Raw genomic sequence first — 20,148 nt, forward strand, 5'->3', positions numbered from 1 at the left:
CCTCTATAACGTTCTTCTCTGTCAGTCCTGGATCGGAGGATCTGCAGGCGTCTTCCAGGTCCTGACGACCATCATGTCGTCCTGTCAAAACATCTGTCTGGGTCTAAAACTTCAATATTATATAATATATATATAAAAAGCTTTGTACAGAATGCAAACTGTGACTTGATGGGTAAATACCATCATCACCAGTATGTTTCCAGCAGGCTGCAGGTCAGTATAAACCACTGAGTCCAGTAGAAAAGATGTAAAACGTTCAACTGAATAAACTTCAGATCATGCTCATGTTCCAAAAGTCTCCTGTAACATTTAGACGCTTCATTAAAGAGCTGCAGACTTTCATCTGTAACTGATCTGTTAGAAACACTCTTTTCCCTCCAGATAGATGATTGTTAGTTGATGTTTGGACGAGACTTCATGTGTAACAGACGGCTGTTTATTATTATTATTATTAATCACTGGGACACAGTTCACGTTGGTAACTTGTCACCATGGAGACAGAAAAAGTGAAGACCGTCGTTTTACATCAACATCAAGTCTTTGCATTAAAAGACTCAAACCTGCTCCAGATGATCTTTATACAGAACTGTGTTATTAGCAGCTTATATCCTGATAAAAAGCTCGTTTTTATTTCATGTTTTTATTTCATGTTTTTATTTCATATTTTTTGTTTCTCGGCTCGTCTGTTTGTTGTTTTTGAGGTTTTTTTGAGTGTCTGAAGATCTTTATTGTTAATTTTACAAACATCATCTTTAAGTGTGACGATGAGACGTGATTTAATATAAAGTAATAAAATATCATGTAAATAAGTAATCAGATAAAAATACAATAAATCAATATTTATAATATGCATTTATCTGTGTTTATACTCTGTGTGTCATATAAATGTTATAAAAAATATACCGTCAAAAGTCTGATGACTCACGTGATGCAAACTGTTTACAACTGTATGATACGTTGTTGTGATTGTCTGATAATTATTTGTCTGTTTAAAACCAAAAATAAAAACACAGTTTATTGTTTTCCAGCAGAAATGTTTTATTTCTTGAGTTTTAGTTCCTTCGTTTAGTTTTAAAAACAGCAATAAAATAAAAGTTTTATAGATTTTTACTCAAGAACGTCTTTAAATTTCACAACTCTGAATACATTTTAATGTTTTGTTACAATCTTTTTCTTTTGACTTAAAAAAAACTATCAGAGAGATTATCTGCAGTCAAACTGTAACAACAACTAACTTCATATTGTCAGTAAATGATCAGTTAGTTTAGTAAATATGATGAACGTTTCCCGTCTGAAACAACACAGATTGGATTTAAATTAAACACAAAATAACACAAAGTTCATTTTTAAAAAAAAAAACACTTTTACACAGAAATTTGTTCTTGTCAAGACTGTAAAATACATTTCTGAAAATCAACTATAAATACGTCCTTTTAAAGGGTTAATTCACCCAAATCAAAGAATAAAACACCAGAGAAGCTTCTCTCCATGCAGATAGTTTTATACTTCAAATTGTGACATGATGAGAAATCAGCAGCAGCAGCTGCGTTTTTTAAACTACGTCCGTTTTAAAGACGTTTGACTGGAACTACTTTGTGTCGAGTATGAAGACGAGCTGAGTGTGTTTGTGATGAAGCTCCTTCACCTCCACAGCCGGTAGACGCCCAGCGCGATGGCGAGGCAGGAGAACAACGTCGCTGAAAAAAGGAAACGAAAACTGGTCAGATGTGATGTTTTCATGTATTTATTCAAACATGTCAGTGAACATCTCTGTGTTTTGAATTTGATTGTTTTCAATAAAGTTTAAAAAATAAATAAACTTGCGACACGTTGTGGCTGTGTCGTTTCGTCGTACCTGCGACGTAGCGGATCGTCTCCAGTTTGTGAGACTCCAGGACGGTTTTGAGCGAAGCCACCTGCAGGTCGATCTTCTTGTTGATCTCCATGTTGTCGTTGACGAGGTCGGCTCTCTGACAACAGGAGACACGCAGTGATGTCATCAACCAGTCACATCCAAAAACAACCAATCATATCCCACTCTGAGCACCACCGAAGTTCAGTTCAGTACTTCAAAGAGACACAAAACGACTACGAATGAAGCGGCCATGTTGTTTGTAGTTGACTTTAACGAGACACAAAACAACTACAAATGAAGCAGCCATGTTGTTTGTAGTTGACTTTAACGAGACCCCAAATGACTACGAATGAAGCGGCCATGTTGTTTGTAGTTGACTTTAACGAGACACAAAACGACAACAAATGAAGCGGCCATGTTGTTTGTAGTTGACTTTAACGAGACACAAAACGACTACAAATGAAGCAGCCATGTTGTTTGTAGTTGACTTTAACGAGACACAAAATGACAACAAATGAAGCGGCCATGTTGTTTGTAGTTGACTTTAACGAGACACAAAACAACTACAAATGAAGCAGCCATGTTGTTTGTAGTTGACTTTAACGAGACACAAAACGACTACAAATGAAGCGGCCATGTTGTTTGTAGTTGACTTTAACGAGACCCCAAATGACTACGAATGAAGCGGCCATGTTGTTTGTAGTTGACTTTAACGAGACACAAAACGACAACAAATGAAGCGGCCATGTTGTTTGTAGTTGACTTTAACGAGACACAAAACGACTACAAATGAAGCGGCCATGTTGTTTGTAGTTGACTTTAACGAGACACAAAATGACAACAAATGAAGCGGCCATGTTGTTTGTAGTTGACTTTAACGAGACACAAAATGACAACAAATGAAGCGGCCATGTTGTTTGTAGTTGACTTTAACGAGACACAAAACGACTACAAATGAAGCAGCCATGTTGTTTGTAGTTGACTTTAACGAGACACAAAATGACAACAAATGAAGCGGCCATGTTGTTTGTAGTCGACTTTAACGAGACGCAGCCATGTTGTTTGTAGTTGACTTTAACGAGACACAAAACGACTACAAATGAAGCAGCCATGTTGTTTGTAGTTGACTTTAACGAGACACAAAATGACAACAAATGAAGCGGCCATGTTGTTTGTAGTTGACTTTAACGAGACGCAGCCATGTTGTTTGTAGTTGACTTTAACGAGACACAAAATGACAACAAATGACGCGGCCATGTTGTTTGTAGTCGACTTTAACGAGACACAAAATGACTACAAATGAAGCGGCCATGTTGTTTGTAGTTGACTTTAACGAGACACAAAATGACTACAAATGAAGCGGCCATGTTGTTTGTAGTTGACTTTAACGAGACACAAAATGACTACAAATGACGCAGTCGTGTTGTTCATATTTCAACTTCAAAGAGACACAAAATGTCTATAAAGAGACACAAAACAACGGCACAAAAGGAAGCAAAACAACGATGAAAAACGGCGTAAAGTGACTACAAATGACACGGCCATGTTGTTTGTAGTTGTTTTGCACCTCTTTCAGTCTGGGGGTCTTACTTCAATGTGTCCGGGGGTCTCATCATCTATCCATGAATACCAGCAGTATATATTACATATATATTATATATAAATATATATATTTACCTTGTGATGGAACTCTGTGCTCGCCTCCATCAGCTTCTTCTCCTGATCAGTAAACTGGAAGAAAAACACAGAATCGTCTCTCTACACTGCAGCAACAAGCATCATCTAACTGTAATAAAACATGACAAACACACTCACAATGTCAGACGTCCTGCTGCGCTCCAGGTTGATGTCCAGTCTGGAATCTGATCGGACTTTCTGACTCTCTTCCTGAACAAAAAAAACATCCTCAAATCCATCAGACCACACAGTGAAGCTGCTCAACTGTTAACAGTTTCTATAAAAAACACGTTTGCTGCTTTATGCTCCAGCAGTTTACATGATCACAAACTCAGGCATCAGAGGAGAGGAAGTTATCACATTTGAAGTCTAACAAACAGTGAAACTGACATCTATTTCCTGTCTGCTCTTCCTGAGCTTTCTTCTATTTTATTTTTGCCTATGAATATGTTTTGGGGAGTTTTTTCTGAGGATAGAGGGTATTGATGTACAGATTATAATGTCACTTGAGGCAGATTTGTGATGTTTGGCTATATAAATAACATGTTTCTCACCGTCAGTCTGTTCCGAAGCTGCTCCAGTTCTCTTTTCATTTTCTACAAAAGCAGAAACAGTTTTGAAAAAGTACTGACATAAATACACAAACACATCTGGACACAGTTGTGTAGCCTGAGTGTCACTGGACAGGCAGTGAGGTATTGATCAACACATGATTAAAGAACTAAAATAGAAAAAGAGATTTAACGTGTTGTCGTACCGTGTTCTCGGATCGAAGGTTGGCGAACTCGCTCTTCTCCAGGATCACCATGTCCTTCCTGATGGAGTCCAGATGAGCCATGATCTGCAGCACAGCGATTTCCTGAGAGAAAAACTAAAGTTAACATCCGCTCTGTGTGTGTAGACTCTGCAGACCTCCAGTAAACGTCCTCGCGGCGTCCTACCTGGTGGGATTTGGTCACCATGTCTTTATAAACGATGTCCATGTTCGCTGTCGTCAGAGTGACCAGAGCTGAAACGATGAGCTCCGCCTGACGCTTCTCAAAACCTGCAAATATAAAAACACTTTGGTTTGAAAAGCTGAAGCTGAAAACTTTTACAGTATTTATTATACTACATGTGATTATTAGAGCCAAACGGTCTGACTTTGGTTAAACCTGGACATACAATGTACGCAGACTTCCTAACAAAAGTTCAATATATATTAACCAATTGTCTCAAGTGCTGCCTGGTTTAATCAGACACAGAAATACTTTATTGATCCCTGAGGGGAAACTGAGTGACCGGTGTTTTAAAACTGTACTTCAGTTGGAAACAGAAACAATCTGACCACAAGAGCTGTTTAGTAGCTGTTCAGTAGCTTTTGATCATATTGGAGTTTGCCTAGTTGTCATGATCTTCTATTTTTTACGATTATAACACATATTTCTATCCCTCCAGTCTGACCTGTCAGTGTGTAACGTGTTGGTTGTGACTCGTAGTGATGAACCTACAGAGACTCTGCAGCTCCTCTCGGCTTTACGGAGCTTTATAGTGAGTTTCAGCTCATTGTTTATCTGTCCGGCTGCAACTTTACTGTTCTGGTTCACTCTCAGCGTCTCATAGCGTTGTTTTGGGCTGCAGCAGGCAGCTGTTTTCAGAGAAAAAAGCTGTAAAAAGCCACTGTCCACTACCTGCTCAGCACCAAACGGCAAACAGACTGCTGCAATGTTGCTCCATAACTTCTGGATGTGGAAATAAGCAACTGTTTGCTAACATGTTAGCCACAACTACTTTATAAGCTGATAATATAACAAAAATGCTTTTTACAGACTATTCTGCTGAAAACAAGTGAACAAAAAACATCATGTCAAGTCGCTTGAACCAGATTAAAACTATAAAGGATCAAGAACAGAACCCTGAGGAACGCCACAAGTAATTATTGACATTATCAATGTGACGATAATGTTGCTCCATAGCTGCTGGATGTGGAAATAAACAACTGTTTACTAACAAGTTCAACTTAAAAGTTCTTCCCCATGTCAGGTATCAAATATCATGATTATAATGATATATTCCCTTATTTTCATTGAGTGTGATTCCTGGCAAAGCACAGTAAACTTCTGGAGCATGTTGTCTCCTCACCGCTGCTCTCCAGCTCCGTCACCATGGCGTGGGAGTCGAAGGTGAGTTTCCGCTGCTCCAGAGGTGTTAATTCCACTTTCCTCACGTCGAAGGTCGCCACAGGTGCTCCCACATGGAGATCTGTCACACACAAAAACACATTAATCTGTTTATTAGGGTCTGAAATATGTTTTATTTAACTTATCCCTTTAATCATCTTGTGACCACTAAGACTGATCCAACCTCTGCTGTTAGTTAGATCAGAAGGAGACTTTAGCAGCAAAGCTAATGTGGTTGTTGTTCAGAGTCTGTGGAGCAGGATGCAGTCAGGCTCAGTGTGACCGTCTGCTCTGCTGATGATAGAACATGTTATCGCTTTATGAAAATAATGTATTTGATGAATGGAAATAAGGACTCCAGCTATGTAGATGGGTGACAGAACGGTATTTAATGGAAATAATGTAAAACTAGGAGGCGCCATCATGAAATCAAGGAATTTAAAATAAATTCCTCCCTTTGCTTTCAGGTTTTTTCTGAAAGGAGAAAACAGGAAGTGTTTTACAGAGCAGATATGTTGCTGTTGCAGACACAAAAAAGGCAGTTTAAATACAGTTAGACTTTATCTTTTAAGTTGATGAACCAGTCAGACAGAAGTCACCACGCCACACTGATAAACGGGGAGTTTAGGTTCAATCACGTGACTGACGTTAGGTTAAATGATGTCACAAGTCTGGTTTGTCCCGTTTGGACCCAGCGTGCACTGCGGTTAGTGACATTACTTCAGAGGTCGTCTTTTATTTTGTGTAAGTGGAGGAAAACACGCTCACCTCTCCAGGTGCAGACCCATCGCGGCTGACAGCGCCGCAGCAGCGCGTTCATGCCGGAAGTTGTTCTGAAGAGTTTATAAGTCACAGAAAAGTTTCCTGAAACACTGAAACACACAACCGACTGAAGCAGACTCCAGTTGGTCCTGACGGGGTGTTAGCTCTGTTAGATCCCGCTGACAGTGCTGGCAGACCGGATACAGGCCACCAGGAGGAGGACCAGCTCCTCCTGGTGCTGCATTCAGGAACTGTCGGACATTTATAGAGAGACACGAGAAAAGTACTGCAGTGCATCTCACATCATTACAGGCAGCAGCAGAAATGTTGATTCTGATCTGATACAAATTAAAACCGATGCAGGTGTCTGACAGAGGTGGAAGAAGTACTCAGATACTTCACTGCAGTAAAAGTACATAAGTATTATGAGCTTGATGTAGTTAAAGTATTGCAGTAAAAGTACATAAGTATTATGAGCTTGATGTAGTTAAAGTATTGCAGTAAAAGTACATAAGTATTATGAGCTTGATGTAGTTAAAGTATTGCAGTAAAAGTACATAAGTATTATGAGCTTGATGTAGTTAAAGTATTGCAGTAAAAGTACATAAGTATTATGAGCTTGATGTAGTTAAAGTATTGCAGTAAAAGTACATAAGTATTATGAGCTGGATGTAGTTAAAGTATTGCAGTAAAAGTAGTGGTTTGGTCCCTCTGACTGATATATTATTATATATGACATCATTAGATTATTAATAGTGAAGCATCAGTGTTAGAGCAGCATGTTACTGTTGTAGCTGCTGGAGGTGGAGCTAGTTTACACTACTTTATATACAGTTAGCTAGTTTAGTCCAGTGGTTCCCAACCTAGGGGTCGGGCCCCTCCAAAGGGTCAGCAGATAAATCTGAGGGGTGGTGAGATGATTAATGGGAGAGGAAAGAAGAAAAAACAAAGTTCTGATACACAAATCTGTTTTCAACTCAGCTTCAAAACGTACTTCTAATGAAAAACGGGCTCAACATTTTTCAAAATTTTTTGACATTTTATGGACCAAACAACTAATCGCTTAATTTAGAAGATAATCGACAGATCAATCGATAAAATAATCATTAGTTGCAGCCCCAGTTTAATCAAATTACCACAAAGTGAGTTCTCTTCCCACATGGTAGCTCTGGCTGTGCAGGATTCAAAGGGAACAGAACATTTTAGCCCTGAGGCCCCAAAACAGGTTGATCTGAACATGACTGTTTGTAGAAGTGTTGCTACATGTACATATTGTCCTTCATCAAAATTATCACTGGTGAAAACTATCAGTATCAGAGACAAGTGATGGACAGTAACTAAGTACTTTTACCCAATTACTGTACTGAAGTACAGTTTTGAAGTACTTGTACTTTACTTGAGTATTTCCATGTGATGCTACTTTATACTTCCACTCCACTACATTTCAGAGGGAAATATTGTACTTTCTAATATAACAAGCTTTTAAAATACAACACATTGTTAAAGATGAAACCAGTGGTTTCCAACCTTTTTGTCTTTTGACGTCTTACAAAAAGCAGTGTGTAGTCCGGGTCACATTTCACATGTCTATGAGTTGTTAACAGCTCCACCAAATAGTGATTTTTCCCTCTAAACTTCTCACATGCTTTCATTTCAATAAATGTTCAAATGATCCAATATTTCAGCAAAAATCAAAGATTAGAGAAAAAGTCCAAAAACTGAAAACAGATTTGTGTATCAGAACTTTGTTTTTTCTTCTTTCCAATACTTTAACTACATCAAGCTCATAATACTTATGTACTTTTACTGTAGTAGGACTTTTCATGCAGGACCTGTACTTGTAATGGAGTATTTTTACTGAAGTATGTGAATACTGTCTCCACCGCTGACTGTCAATAAAGTTTTGTTGACAGAATCATCGACGTCACAGCTATGGCGTCCGCGGCGGACGGTTGGAGCTGGTTTCCAGCTTTAGCGCTCGGAGTTTCTCTTCTGAAATGTCTGTTCATCAGCGCCTAGTGAGTGTAAATACTCTGCAGTGAAATAACAGCGAGTTACATGAAGATCTGCAGCTTCAGGACGTTATTTTTCATTTATTAAACGAACGTTTAAAAGCTGCAGCGGCTCCTGTTAGCATCCGGCTAACAGCCTGAGCAGCGTAACGTACATCCAGAATATGTTTTAAACTGTTTGTCAACGTTAAGAAAGTTGCTAAAACGACTCCCTTCAACACGATAAATTATAAATGTTTGTAGTCGTTGGTTATATGAGACTTTACAGGTTTTATTGATGTACATTTAACGTGACGTGTATTTAAATTTCGGCTTCTGCAGCCAAACAGCCTCAAGATGGCGCCGTTTTTCATTAGAAGTTCGGTTTGAAGCAGAGATGTGAAGTTAAATACAGATTATTATTAGTTATTAGAGTCAAACTAAGACAGTTATTAACAGGTATTAAAATGATGATATTATTCTTGCTTTTATATCCTGTGTGGAAGCTTCAGTCCTCAGAAATATAATATAGTATAATTTCATATCTGTCCCACCCAGAGTCTCAATCAACTACAGGTGAATTATGCATTAATCCATCAGGTGTTCCCGCTTTCTGTAACATTCAAACCTTATTATCTTTGTTCATCACTTCATCATCAACCTGATGCATATGTGCTGTTGTCTTCTGGCTGCAGGGTTTATAGAAACACAATAAAGACCTTATTTATCTGCTGAAATACACGTTTTGTTACAATAATACTTAATTGTCTGGACTGAATTTGTGGCTTTATTTCTCTCACTTGTAGTGGTGATATAATTATATCCAAAATCTGTTAATTATCTATTTAAATATTCATTTACGCCTCATTTTCTCAATTTACTTAACTTTGCTCTCATTACTTTTAATTTAACGTCCTTTTCTTTCTTCTTCTGTGTTGTTTTACTGTTTAGACTCTGAATATTATAAATAAAGTTTTTTGGAAGAATAAAAGAAAAGTTCCAGTTTAACAATAAGAAATCTGGATCTCAGCACTAGTTTTAACACAACTGATCCTGCTACGAGTCCAAAGGATCAGGAGAAATAATATAATATGACCTGAAATTCAGTAATAATGAGAGAACGAACTGATTTAATGTTGCTGTTATTTCATCACATGCAAATTAGCAAAATTTCAGTCAAATACTGAAAACTGACAGGATTGTGTTTGTGTTCCTTCACCTGTAGCTGAATGTACGTTTGCTGTTAAGTCACAATAATAATATGAATAATATGAATAATATGAATAATATGAATAAATGAAGTTTGGTTTGAAGTGTTGTTAACCTGCTGCTGTGTGTCCGTCAGTCACTCCACAGACTTCGAGGTGCACAGGAACTGGTTGGCCATCACTCACAGTCTGCCGGTGTCCAGGTGGTACTATGAGGTCAGTCGACCTGATCACATGACCAAACACACACCTGGTGCACGCGCTCTCACAGGAAGTGTGTGTGTGTGTGTGTGTGTGTGTGTGTGTGTGTGTGTGTGTGTGTGTGTTCTGTCATGTGGTTTTTCTCTTAATTTATTATTGGTTCATCTTATTTTGTTCATCTCTCAGTCACAGAATGAAATAAATCTGCATTTGATTGTAATCTGAATCTATCCTGCTGATGTTAATGATCTGTACAACATGTGACGTCGTCTGTCATTAGCGCCTCGCTCATCATCATCTTCCTCTCGTGGTTTTAATATTTTTTTCCGTCCTTACAGAACACGTCGGAGTGGACCCTGGACTACCCGCCGCTGTTCGCCTGGTTCGAGTTCGGTCTGTCCCGCGTCGCTCAGCACTTCGACAGCGACATGCTGGCGGTGGAGAAGCTGAACTACGCCAGTCCCGCCACCGTCCTCTTCCAGAGGCTGTCAGTCATCTTCACCGACCTGGTTTTCATCTTCGCTGCCAGAGAGTCAGTCCGCAGTCTGATCAGAGTCTCTGATTCAATCTGCATCCATCTCACACACACACACACACACACACAGACACACACACACACACACACACACACACAGACACACACACACGCACACAGACACACACACACACACACACACACACACACACAGACACACACACACACACACACAGACACACGCACACACACACACACACACACACACACACACACACAGACACACACACACGCACACAGACACACACACACACACACACACACAGACACACACACACACACACACAGACACACGCACACACACACACACACACACACACACAGACACACGCACACACACACACACACACACACACACACACACACACACGCACACACACACACACACACACACACACACACACACACACAGACACACACACACGCACACAGACACACACACACACACACACACACACACACACAGACACACACACACACACACACAGACACACGCACACACACACACACACACACACACAGACACACACGCACACACGCACACACACACACACATCATTAGAATCACGGCTGCGACTAACGATCTCTAGTTTTGTCTATAAAATGTCAAAATGTCGTTATAATTTACCAGAATCAGGTCTTTAAATGTTATTTTGTCCTGACTGGAGCTGCAACGATTAGTCGATTAATTGATCAACAGAAGTTTCATCTGCAACTATTGTGATGTTTGAATCATTTTTAGTCATTTTTTTAAGTAAAAATGTAAAACATTTGCAGGTTTTAGCTTCTTGAATGTGTCTCAAATGTAATGTTTTTCTGTGTCATATATGATATATATGATGTCTATCAAATGTCAAAAGCCTGTTTTAATATTTAAGAGCCCAAAGCGACGTCTTCAAATGTCTCGTTTTGTCCGACAAACATTCACGAATCCAAAGTCTGATCATCAGTTTATGACACAGAAAAACATTGAAGTCTTCAGTTATCAATATAGATGATTTGATGCTTTATTATAATACATAAACTGAATATCTTTGGATTTATAACTGTTGATCAGACAAAATGAGACATTTGAAGACGTCGGGTTTTTTTCAAGATTTTATGACATTTTATAGACAAAACGATTAATTTATCAATTAAAATAAAACAGTCAGTTTATTATCATATTCTGTATCAAAAAGAAAAACATTAAATCATCACATTTGAGAAGCTAATCCAGTTAATTTTGCTTAAAAAATGGTGAAAACAATTATTCAGTTATAAAAAATAGTTGCAGATTGATTTAATGTGGATCAATTAATTGATTAATTATTGCAGTTTTTGTTTTTTCTTTCTGTATTAAAGTGAAGTTAAAACACAAGAACAGGTTGAAATAATTTTCCTCAAATTGAATAAAAAGAGCAAATGAATGGATGAATCTGATTGGCTGTCGTCCTCCAGGTGCTGCAGGTGTGTTCAGGAGCAGAAAGGCTCGCGGGACATCCTGAACCAGCCGCCCTTCGTCCTGGCCGTTCTGCTGCTCTGGAACTTCGGCCTCCTCATCGTCGACCGTATCCTTCATCTCTGACCTTGAACGCAACATCAGATATAAACTTTTATCACATCAAAGTCATTCAGTCAAAAGTTTTTAGTATTTTGGATCCGGAGGCAGGAAAAGAAACTGATGTTTTTTCTTTTTTTCACACTTTAAACTGAATAAAAAGTGTGAAAAACTTTTAGGAAACTTTTGCTGCTTAGTTGTTTGGTTCAGTTTGGTTTGTTGATCCAGTTGAAGGATTTTAATCTGAAACATCAGACAGCAAAGCAAAGGTGAGCGAACTCTTAATGACACCAGAGAAGATCAATAAACGCAGCACTGACCTGCTGTCAGTCACCACCTGATGATGCACCAAACCTGTCGGGTCATGTGACCTGATGTTTACATCAAACTCGTCTGGTTTGTAACGAGTCAGTGAACACGAAGCGGAAAATACCTAATTAAAAAAAAAAAAGATTTATAATGACAACACACATTAATAAACATTTCTGTAAATGTGTTGGTGTTAGTCGCCCAATAGTTGTTCTATAGTCTCTATAGTTGCTCTATAGTCTCTATAGTGACTCTATAGTCTCTATAGTTGCTCTATAGTCTCTATAGTCACTCTATAGTCTCTATAGTCACTCTATAGTCTCTATAGTCACTCTATAGTCTATATAGTTGCTCTATAGTCTCTATAGTCACTCTATAGTCTCTATAGTCACTCTATAGTCTCTATAGTCACTCTATAGTCTATATAGTCGCTCTATAGTCTCTATAGTTGCTCTATAGTCTCTATAGTGACTCTATAGTCTCTATAGTTGCTCTATAGTCTCTATAGTTACTCTATAGTCTCTATAGTTGCTCTATAGTTACTCTATAGTCTCTATAGTTGCTCTATAGTCTCTATAGTTACTCTATAGTCTCTATAGTTGCTCTATAGTTACTCTATAGTCTCTATAGTTGCTCTATAGTTACTCTATAGTCTCTATAGTTGCTCTATAGTTACTCTATAGTCTCTATAGTTGCTCTATAGTCTCTATAGTTACTCTATAGTCTCTATAGTTGCTCTATAGTTACTCTATAGTCTCTATAGTTGCTCTATAGTCTCTATAGTCTCTATAGTTGCTCTATAGTTGCTCTATAGTCTCTATAGTTGCTCTATAGTCTCTATAGTTACTCTATAGTCTCTATAGTTGCTCTATAGTCTCTATAGTTGCTCTCTAGTGACTCTATAGTCTCTATAGTTGCTCTATAGTCTCTATAGTTGCTCTATAGTGACTCTATAGTCTCTATAGTTGTTCTATAGTCTCTATAGTTGCTCTATAGTGACTCTATAGTCTCTATAGTTGCTCTGTAGTTACTCTATAGTCTCTATAGTCGCTCTACAGTCTCTGTAGTCACTCTACAGTCTCTATAGTCACTCTACAGTCTCTATAGTCACTCTACAGTGCCTCCTGGAGCTCAGAGGCTAAATCTGGCTGAATGGAGGACAGGAGCTCTCTGCCAGGATACTTCTTGCTTTCTTCCTCGTCCTTTCTGTAAAAGGTTGATTTTTTTCTAAGGATGTCTTCATCTTTAAAAACATTTTCATTATTTTTTTATCATCTCACACACTGAATAAAAAATCTCACATGTATCCAAAGGTTCATCACTGTGGGAATTGATTGATAGATTTGTTCTTTTCATCATATTGCCGACTATGAACAGAACATGTGATAGATTTTCAGTGTAATTTGTCTTTTTTAGGCTCAGAACTCGATGAACATGATGTTTGTTCCTTGACGTTTTCTCTCAGATATTCATTTCCAGTATAACGGCTTCTTGTTTGGTTTCCTGCTGCTGTCGATTGCAAAACACCTGCAGGTACAAACCTCCAGACGCTCCAGACGTGACTTCATGTAACTCTAAATGTACGACATGAAGAAGATGATTTTAATTCAACAAACAGCTTCAGTCTTTGTCTTGTTGTTTGTGTCGAACAGTCTCGACACCTGCAGGGGGCGCTGCTGTTCTCCATCCTGCTCAACCTGAAGCACATCTACCTGTACGTGGCTCCGGCCTACGGCATCTACCTGCTGAGGAGTTACTGCTTCACTCAGGACAACAAAGGTACACAAACACACATGTGTGACAGCTGTATCGATTAACTCAGAAGTGTACTGTTCAGTCAGAAGAACACGGCTGACACAGTTTCAGTGTAGACGCAGTAAGACACTGGGCCTAATGCAAGAAGAACTCGTACCAACAGATTTGTTCTAAAGAGGCACAAACGAGTGATTCAAGGACATTTGTGACATTCATCAGTTTTCTCTTTACCTTGTGAGATCACATGAGAATCCATCTTGTCAGGCTTCAAGTTGTGTGTTTGTGTCTGAACCACCGATGGTTCGGACCAATCAGGACTCTTGTGATCTTGTGAATCCAGCTGCCTCACAAAGGTAAGACGGTGATGGACAGGTGGTTCATCCAATCAGCTGCGGTTTCCAAGGACGACTTCTCAGCTCGAGTTCAGAACTGAAGAAGTCATGAACAGACGGTTTGACTTTATTCACAAGAGGAGAAACACTTAGTATTATAACGTCTTAATCTGAATTAATTTGGAGTTTAAATATGATACTGAAGTCAACTAAAATAAAATATATATATTTCCTGGCTTTATATAGCAGCATCATGTTGACAGTGTAACATCAGCTACTGGAGGCTCTAATATTCTCTCCTCTAATATCTCTGTGACGTCACATGACGCCTCTCATATTAATCACGGAGTGTCTTGCTTTAGAAAGATGTTTTTAGCGTCTAACTTCACGTCAAAACCTTCGCTCTTTATTTCTGTCACAGTGTATTAATTTAATTAACATTTTCTAATTGTTTCGGATCCTCTTCTGCTGACACTCCTGAACTTAACTTGAAGCTCCGCAGTGTGAAATTCTTTTATTTACTGTTTGGTAACATTTTTATGAATGAAACTCACCCACAAATGGAGCAAAACAGTCACCTCATACAGACATGTTAGCGGTAGGTGACCTTCATCAGGCCAAAACGAGCGATTCACGACAAGTTTGGGCAGTTAAGAGAGTTTGTTGAATCTGACTTGGAACTCTCGTACGAGCAAATCTCTCAGATAAAAGTACGAGATTTTTGTGGATAAAAATCTGGAAACATTCTTGCATGAGGCCCAAAATCCAGTAACGCACCAGACGCCGCGTAGCAACCACTGAGTTCACTGAACACCCAAACAAAAAGTGTGTTTTTCTCAGGCAGCCAGTACATCTAAATGTACCTTTTCTAGTTCTGTTATTAGTCCGTAACAATGAGTGTGTTTGTGCAGACGGTTCAGTCAGGTGGAGCAGCTTCAGTCCGCTGCGTCTGGTCGCTCTGGGCGGCATCGTGGTCTCCGTCTGCGCTCTGTCCTTCGGCCCGTTCATCGCCATGGTGAGTTCAGTCTCCTCCAGCTTAGATGAGTTCAGACACAGAGAAGAAGAAGAGTTCACTTAAATCTGAACGTTTGGTTTATCATCCTGAACGCTGATGAAGACGTGTGTGTTGTGTTTTCCAGGGGCAGCTCCCTCAGGTCCTCTCCCGTCTCTTCCCCTTCAAACGGGGCCTCTGTCACGCCTACTGGGCCCCGAACATCTGGGCGCTCTACAACGTCCTGGACAAAAGCCTGGCGACGCTCGGTGAGACTCTGAGTGTAATTCTGTCTTCTGTTATGAAGGTTTGAAACAGCTCCAGTGAGGATAAAGACTCATGAAACTGTTTAATATCTGCTGGTTTTTTGTTTTTTTTTCTTCCAGGCGTTCGTCTGAAGCTGCTGGACGAGGCGGAGCTTCCTCGAGCCTCCATGACGGGCGGGTTGGTTCAGGAGTTCCAGCACTCGGTCCTCCCCTCCGTCTCTCCCTCCATCACACTCGTCTGCACTCTGCTGTCCATCCTGGTGAGTCGCGACTTATTAATTCATCCTTACATGTGAGCGTCCCGGATGTTAAAGCAGCTATAATCAGTATTTCTATTATATCAGAGACTCTGCAGCTCCTTTCGGCTTTACGGAGCTTTATAGTGAGTTTCAGCTCATTCTGGTTCACTCTCAGCGTCTCATAACGTCGTTTTCAGAGTAAAAGCTGTAAAAAGCCGCTGTACACTACCTGCTCACAGTTAGCTGTAGACTAGCTGGTGAACATAGTGGAGCATTTAGCAGCTAAAGAGCCAGATATTTCCCTCAGGAGTTGGTGGAGAGTAAAAACAGAACTAAAAGAGAGAGAATATTGGACTCACATTCACCAGGTGGACAGAAACACGACTCCACATGAATGATAATGTTGCTCCGTAACTGCTGGATGTGGAAATAAGCAACTGTTTGCTAACATGTTAGCCACAACTGCTCTATAAGCTGATAATATGACAAAGATGCTTTTTACAGAATATTCTGCTGAAAACAAGTGAACAAAAAACATCATGTCAAGTTTCTTGAACCAGATTAAAACTATAAAGGATCAAGAACAGAACCCTGAGGAACGCCACAAGTAATTATTGACATTATCAATGTGACGATAATGTTGCTCCATAGCTGCTGGATGTGGAAATAAACAACTGTTTGTTAACAAGTTCAACACATCAACTTAAAGCTGATGATGAGTCAGAGTTAATGTTCACTACAAAACATCAGTTAATGCAGGTTTAAGTCATAAAATAACAAGTTTAATGAAAAGTATCAGTCTGGTATCGACCTGAAGTTTCACTCTTAACTTTCTGTCTCTGCAGCCGGCGGTGGCGTCCATCTGGCGGCGTCCTCGTGGTGCTCGTGGTTTCCTGCGCTGCCTGCTGCTCTGCGCTTTGGCCTCCTTCATGTTCGGCTGGCACGTCCACGAAAAGGCCGTCCTCATCGCCATCCTGCCTCTGAGGTCAGCCAACGATACATCCGGTGATATTTTACAGCGTTCTTAATGCTGTCAGTACATTAAGAGATAATGGTGTTATTACTGTAGAGCAGGAGACAGGAATAGTTAAGTTTGATTCCTGGAAGTGTTTCAGTTCTTCTGCACTGGAATCAATCATTGAAGACATTAAGGGAAGCTGTAACATGTCCTACTCTTCATACTGGCCCTGAACGCAACTACGCTGTAAGAGATGGAGGACAAACTCATAACGATACAAAACAAAAACATTTTGAACATATTAAATGTCTAAGTCCAGTTAGAAACCAGAGAAAAAAGAAGCTGTTGAAACATTTGACGTCAAAGTTTCTCCAAAACTTTTTGTGTGTTTTTCTTCTTGTAGCATCCTGGCGGTTGAGAGCAGAGAGGATGCTGGGATCTTCTTGATACTGACCACTACAGGTCATTACTCGCTGTTCCCGCTGCTCTTCACCCCGGCAGGTAAACACCAGACAGACAGACAGACGGGCTGGAAACTATTCTTTGGGACAATTTCTAATTCAGGAAACCTTTAAAAACCCTGAAAAAGTGTAATTTTCCTAAACTGAAAGGGGGCATATTCTGCTTTTTGTGATATTCTGTTATTTATATCGTGTTCTGATGTCGGATGTTAAGCTTGATTCCAAAACTTGAGGTGAACGTATGTAGAAATGCTGCCTGCAAGTCAAAACTCAGGGCTTCAACCTGCTCTGAACACTTTGTTTGCAACGCTTTTTTTATACCTTGCTCATAGCCTTGGTTGCTAAGGTGGTTGCTAAGGTGGTTGCTAAGGTGTTTCCATGTGTTGTTCAGCTCCAACATGTACGGATGGATTTGAGAAGTTGACATTTGGAGTAAAGAAGGAGAAAAAGAAGTGAAATCCTGCTACTATAGTTTGTTTACGTAGCCTCCGGAGCCGGAGGAAGCTTCCTGAAAGCTGACCAATCAGAACAGAGTGGGCTCATCAGGAGGCGGGGCCTTAAAGAGACAGGAGCTAAAACTGCCTGTTTCAGACAGAGGCTGAACTGAGGGGCTGCATAAAGGACCAGGAGAAGATAAATAAGGAGTTTTTATTCCAGTAGAGACCCAGAATATAAATATAGAGGCTGGAAATGTGCAGATTATGTCCTCTTTAAGGACTTGTAATATCTTGAAACCAGTTCTTAAAGGTCTTTTTTCTGCCCATTTATTGTCAATGTGTTTTTATGTTTTTCTTGATTTTGAATTTAATCTAAAGTTAATTTTTAACGCCGCCTCTTTGAGACTGAAAAACATCCTGACACTCTCTTCTATCGGCTTGTATTTCCACGGTAACTAAATGAAGTAACTTGATATTTTGATATTTTGTGTTTTGCAGAGCTGCCCATCAAAGTCGTGCTGATGCTGATGTTTACGATCTTCTCCTTCACCGCTCTGAGGAAACTCCACAGGTGGGAGAAAAAACACCTTTTCAGTCAAGATTTTAGCAAAAACAAACAAACTTTAATCACATTTTATTGGTTGATCATCTGTTTTCTCTCTCCTCTCAGTGGTCAGGGCTCTCTGCTCCATCCTCTGGAGGTCGTCTACCTGTTGGGCCTGGTCGCCGTAGCGATCGCCTGCGAGGTCGTCTTCCCTCTGTCGCCGTGGCAACAGAAGCTGCCCTTCCTCCCCCTGCTGGCGACCTCGGTGTACTGCTCTCTGGGCGTCTGCTACTCCTTCCTGCGTCTGTACGTCAGTCTGCTGAGACGCGAGGAGAAGCCCAAACAGCTGTGAGACGTCGTCCTGTACCCGAAAGGTCACAGGTCAGATCCCCCCCACCCCCACCACCCCCCCGACAGCTACACAGCCGTCCGTCCTGCACACGTGCCCCTGAGCAAAACACTGACAGACTGGCGGTCGGTCCTGCTCCGGTTTAAATGTTCGGCTTGTTTTCCTTCTTCCTGTCGAACGCTGACCACGTTCATCCAGATGTTTCCAGCAGCTGCAGCAGAATTATGAAGCAGAAAATGTTGTCTGTTTGTCGTTACAGTAGTCGACTTACTGGTCTGCAGCCTCCTAAACTCTCTCTGGTTCAGTTTGTGTTGTTAGAGCTGCTTTATGATCAACATGTGATAAAAACAGACACAACAATCCTCCCAAACCAGGGCTGTGCGACATGAACAAAACCTCATATCTTAATATAGATCATTTCACCAGTTTAATTATGATATAGCACATTATCTGTAAACTCAATGAATCAATAGTTTCTGGTCCATGTCAGACTTTTCATACCTGAACCCTTCTTATAGGTACAAACTCCTCGTTTTGTCTTCTTTTGTGTGAATAACATTAATAAATTCTTGTTTTTTTACTCGCAAAGCTTTTATTGCACTTACAGTAATATAACGAGTGTAGCTGACGTCAGCTTGAGAACGTCACCTGGTTGACTGTCTCTCCTCTGCTCCGCTGTGTGCAGCACACGGAGGGCTTAACGCCGCCCTCGCTGAACCGTAAATGACAGCAAAACGCAGTAGAGACTCTCACACTGAGCTGAAAGGAAACGGCTGCACATAAATAAACACAGTGTCTACTGCGTTCAGCGAGAGCGGCGTTAAGACCTCCGTGTGCTGCACACAGCGGAGCAGAGGAGAGACAGTCAACCAGGTGAAGTTCTCAAGTTGATGATGTCTACACTCGTTACATTACTGTAAGTGCAATAAAAGCTTTGCGAGTAAAAAGCCAAGAAGAGAAATTCATTAATGTAATCAGACTCCAAAAGATAAAAATATTGCTGTAAAGAGTTTGATCTATAAACGATGGACATTTCTCTATCATCATATCACACAGCCCTGTCCCAAACCATCATAGTTCACATATTTAAAGGTCTGTGGAGCTGAAAATGCCCCAGAGATGATATTTATTATCCTGTTTGCACAGATAATAACTCACCGATGCAGCACGGTGATCGGTTTACAGGATCCGGCGTCATGGCGGCCGTTTCACTTCACTGGAAATATTTCAGCCACATTTCTAACAGTGAGAAGAAATGTTGGGCTGTTATTTGTTGTGTTTTTCAGCGTATTGAACACACGTCTGCAGCTCGTTTAGATGGTGACAGATGCAGGTGACGACTGCTGGTTAACGAAGTGTTTATGATCCATGAAATCTACATAAATATCAGAAACCTGCATTAAACCCTCATGTTTCATTCTGAGCGGCGCTGACAAAGGAGCGACCAGGAGCCGCTAAAGACGTCACGTTTCCAGCTGAAAGCAGCCGATGGATCGAACAAACTGACCAGTAGTGAAGAACTACTTCCTGTTTTTAAGTAACGTGGACCAAAACAAAACTGAAAGACAGATGATGAAGG

At 40.2% G+C, this 20,148-nt stretch overlaps 2 protein-coding genes across 5 annotated transcripts in view; one reads left to right on the plus strand and one right to left on the minus strand.

Annotated features, from left to right (window-relative positions):
• Positions 1-1,028: 1,028 nt before the first annotated feature.
• ccdc90b (coiled-coil domain containing 90B) lies at positions 1,029-6,696 on the minus strand. Of its 2 annotated transcripts, none has more exons than XM_044371751.1 (9): positions 6,460-6,696; positions 5,654-5,773; positions 4,474-4,577; positions 4,290-4,391; positions 4,087-4,128; positions 3,671-3,742; positions 3,533-3,586; positions 1,856-1,970; positions 1,029-1,697 (listed from the first exon to the last, which is right to left on the minus strand). In XM_044371751.1, the coding sequence occupies exons 1-9, from the start codon at positions 6,509-6,511 to the stop codon at positions 1,642-1,644; spliced, it is 717 nt and encodes a 238-aa protein (XP_044227686.1). In that variant the 5' UTR covers positions 6,512-6,696; the 3' UTR covers positions 1,029-1,641. The 2 variants fall into 2 exon arrangements, with proteins under 2 accessions (XP_044227686.1, XP_044227687.1); XM_044371752.1 differs by lacking the exon at positions 6,460-6,696 and adding an exon at positions 5,876-5,964.
• Positions 6,697-8,359: 1,663 nt separating this feature from the next.
• The window catches only part of alg8 (ALG8 alpha-1,3-glucosyltransferase), a 39,577-nt gene continuing 27,788 nt past the window's right edge, over positions 8,360-20,148 (plus strand). For 2 of the 3 annotated variants that reach the window (XR_006406896.1, XM_044371426.1), the window contains exons 1-13: positions 8,360-8,471; positions 9,790-9,868; positions 10,192-10,385; positions 11,829-11,938; positions 13,703-13,770; positions 13,890-14,016; positions 15,236-15,339; positions 15,464-15,584; positions 15,702-15,841; positions 16,666-16,805; positions 17,182-17,279; positions 18,175-18,247; positions 18,347-18,601. Coding sequence is in view for 2 of the 3 variants with exons in the window: in XM_044371426.1 (XP_044227361.1) it covers positions 8,386-8,471; positions 9,790-9,868; positions 10,192-10,385; positions 11,829-11,938; positions 13,703-13,770; positions 13,890-14,016; positions 15,236-15,339; positions 15,464-15,584; positions 15,702-15,841; positions 16,666-16,805; positions 17,182-17,279; positions 18,175-18,247; positions 18,347-18,572 (1,566 nt within the window). In the remaining variant the exon portion in view is untranslated. Of the gene's footprint in view, positions 8,472-9,789; positions 9,869-10,191; positions 10,386-11,828; positions 11,939-13,702; positions 13,771-13,889; positions 14,017-15,235; positions 15,340-15,463; positions 15,585-15,701; positions 15,842-16,665; positions 16,806-17,181; positions 17,280-18,174; positions 18,248-18,346; positions 19,320-20,148 lie in introns of those variants that run through there. The other variant, XM_044371425.1, reaches the window with a different exon arrangement.

The sequence above is a fragment of the Thunnus albacares genome, chromosome 13 (assembly GCF_914725855.1).
Source record: "Thunnus albacares chromosome 13, fThuAlb1.1, whole genome shotgun sequence".
NCBI classification, from domain to species: Eukaryota; Metazoa; Chordata; class Actinopteri; order Scombriformes; family Scombridae; genus Thunnus; species Thunnus albacares.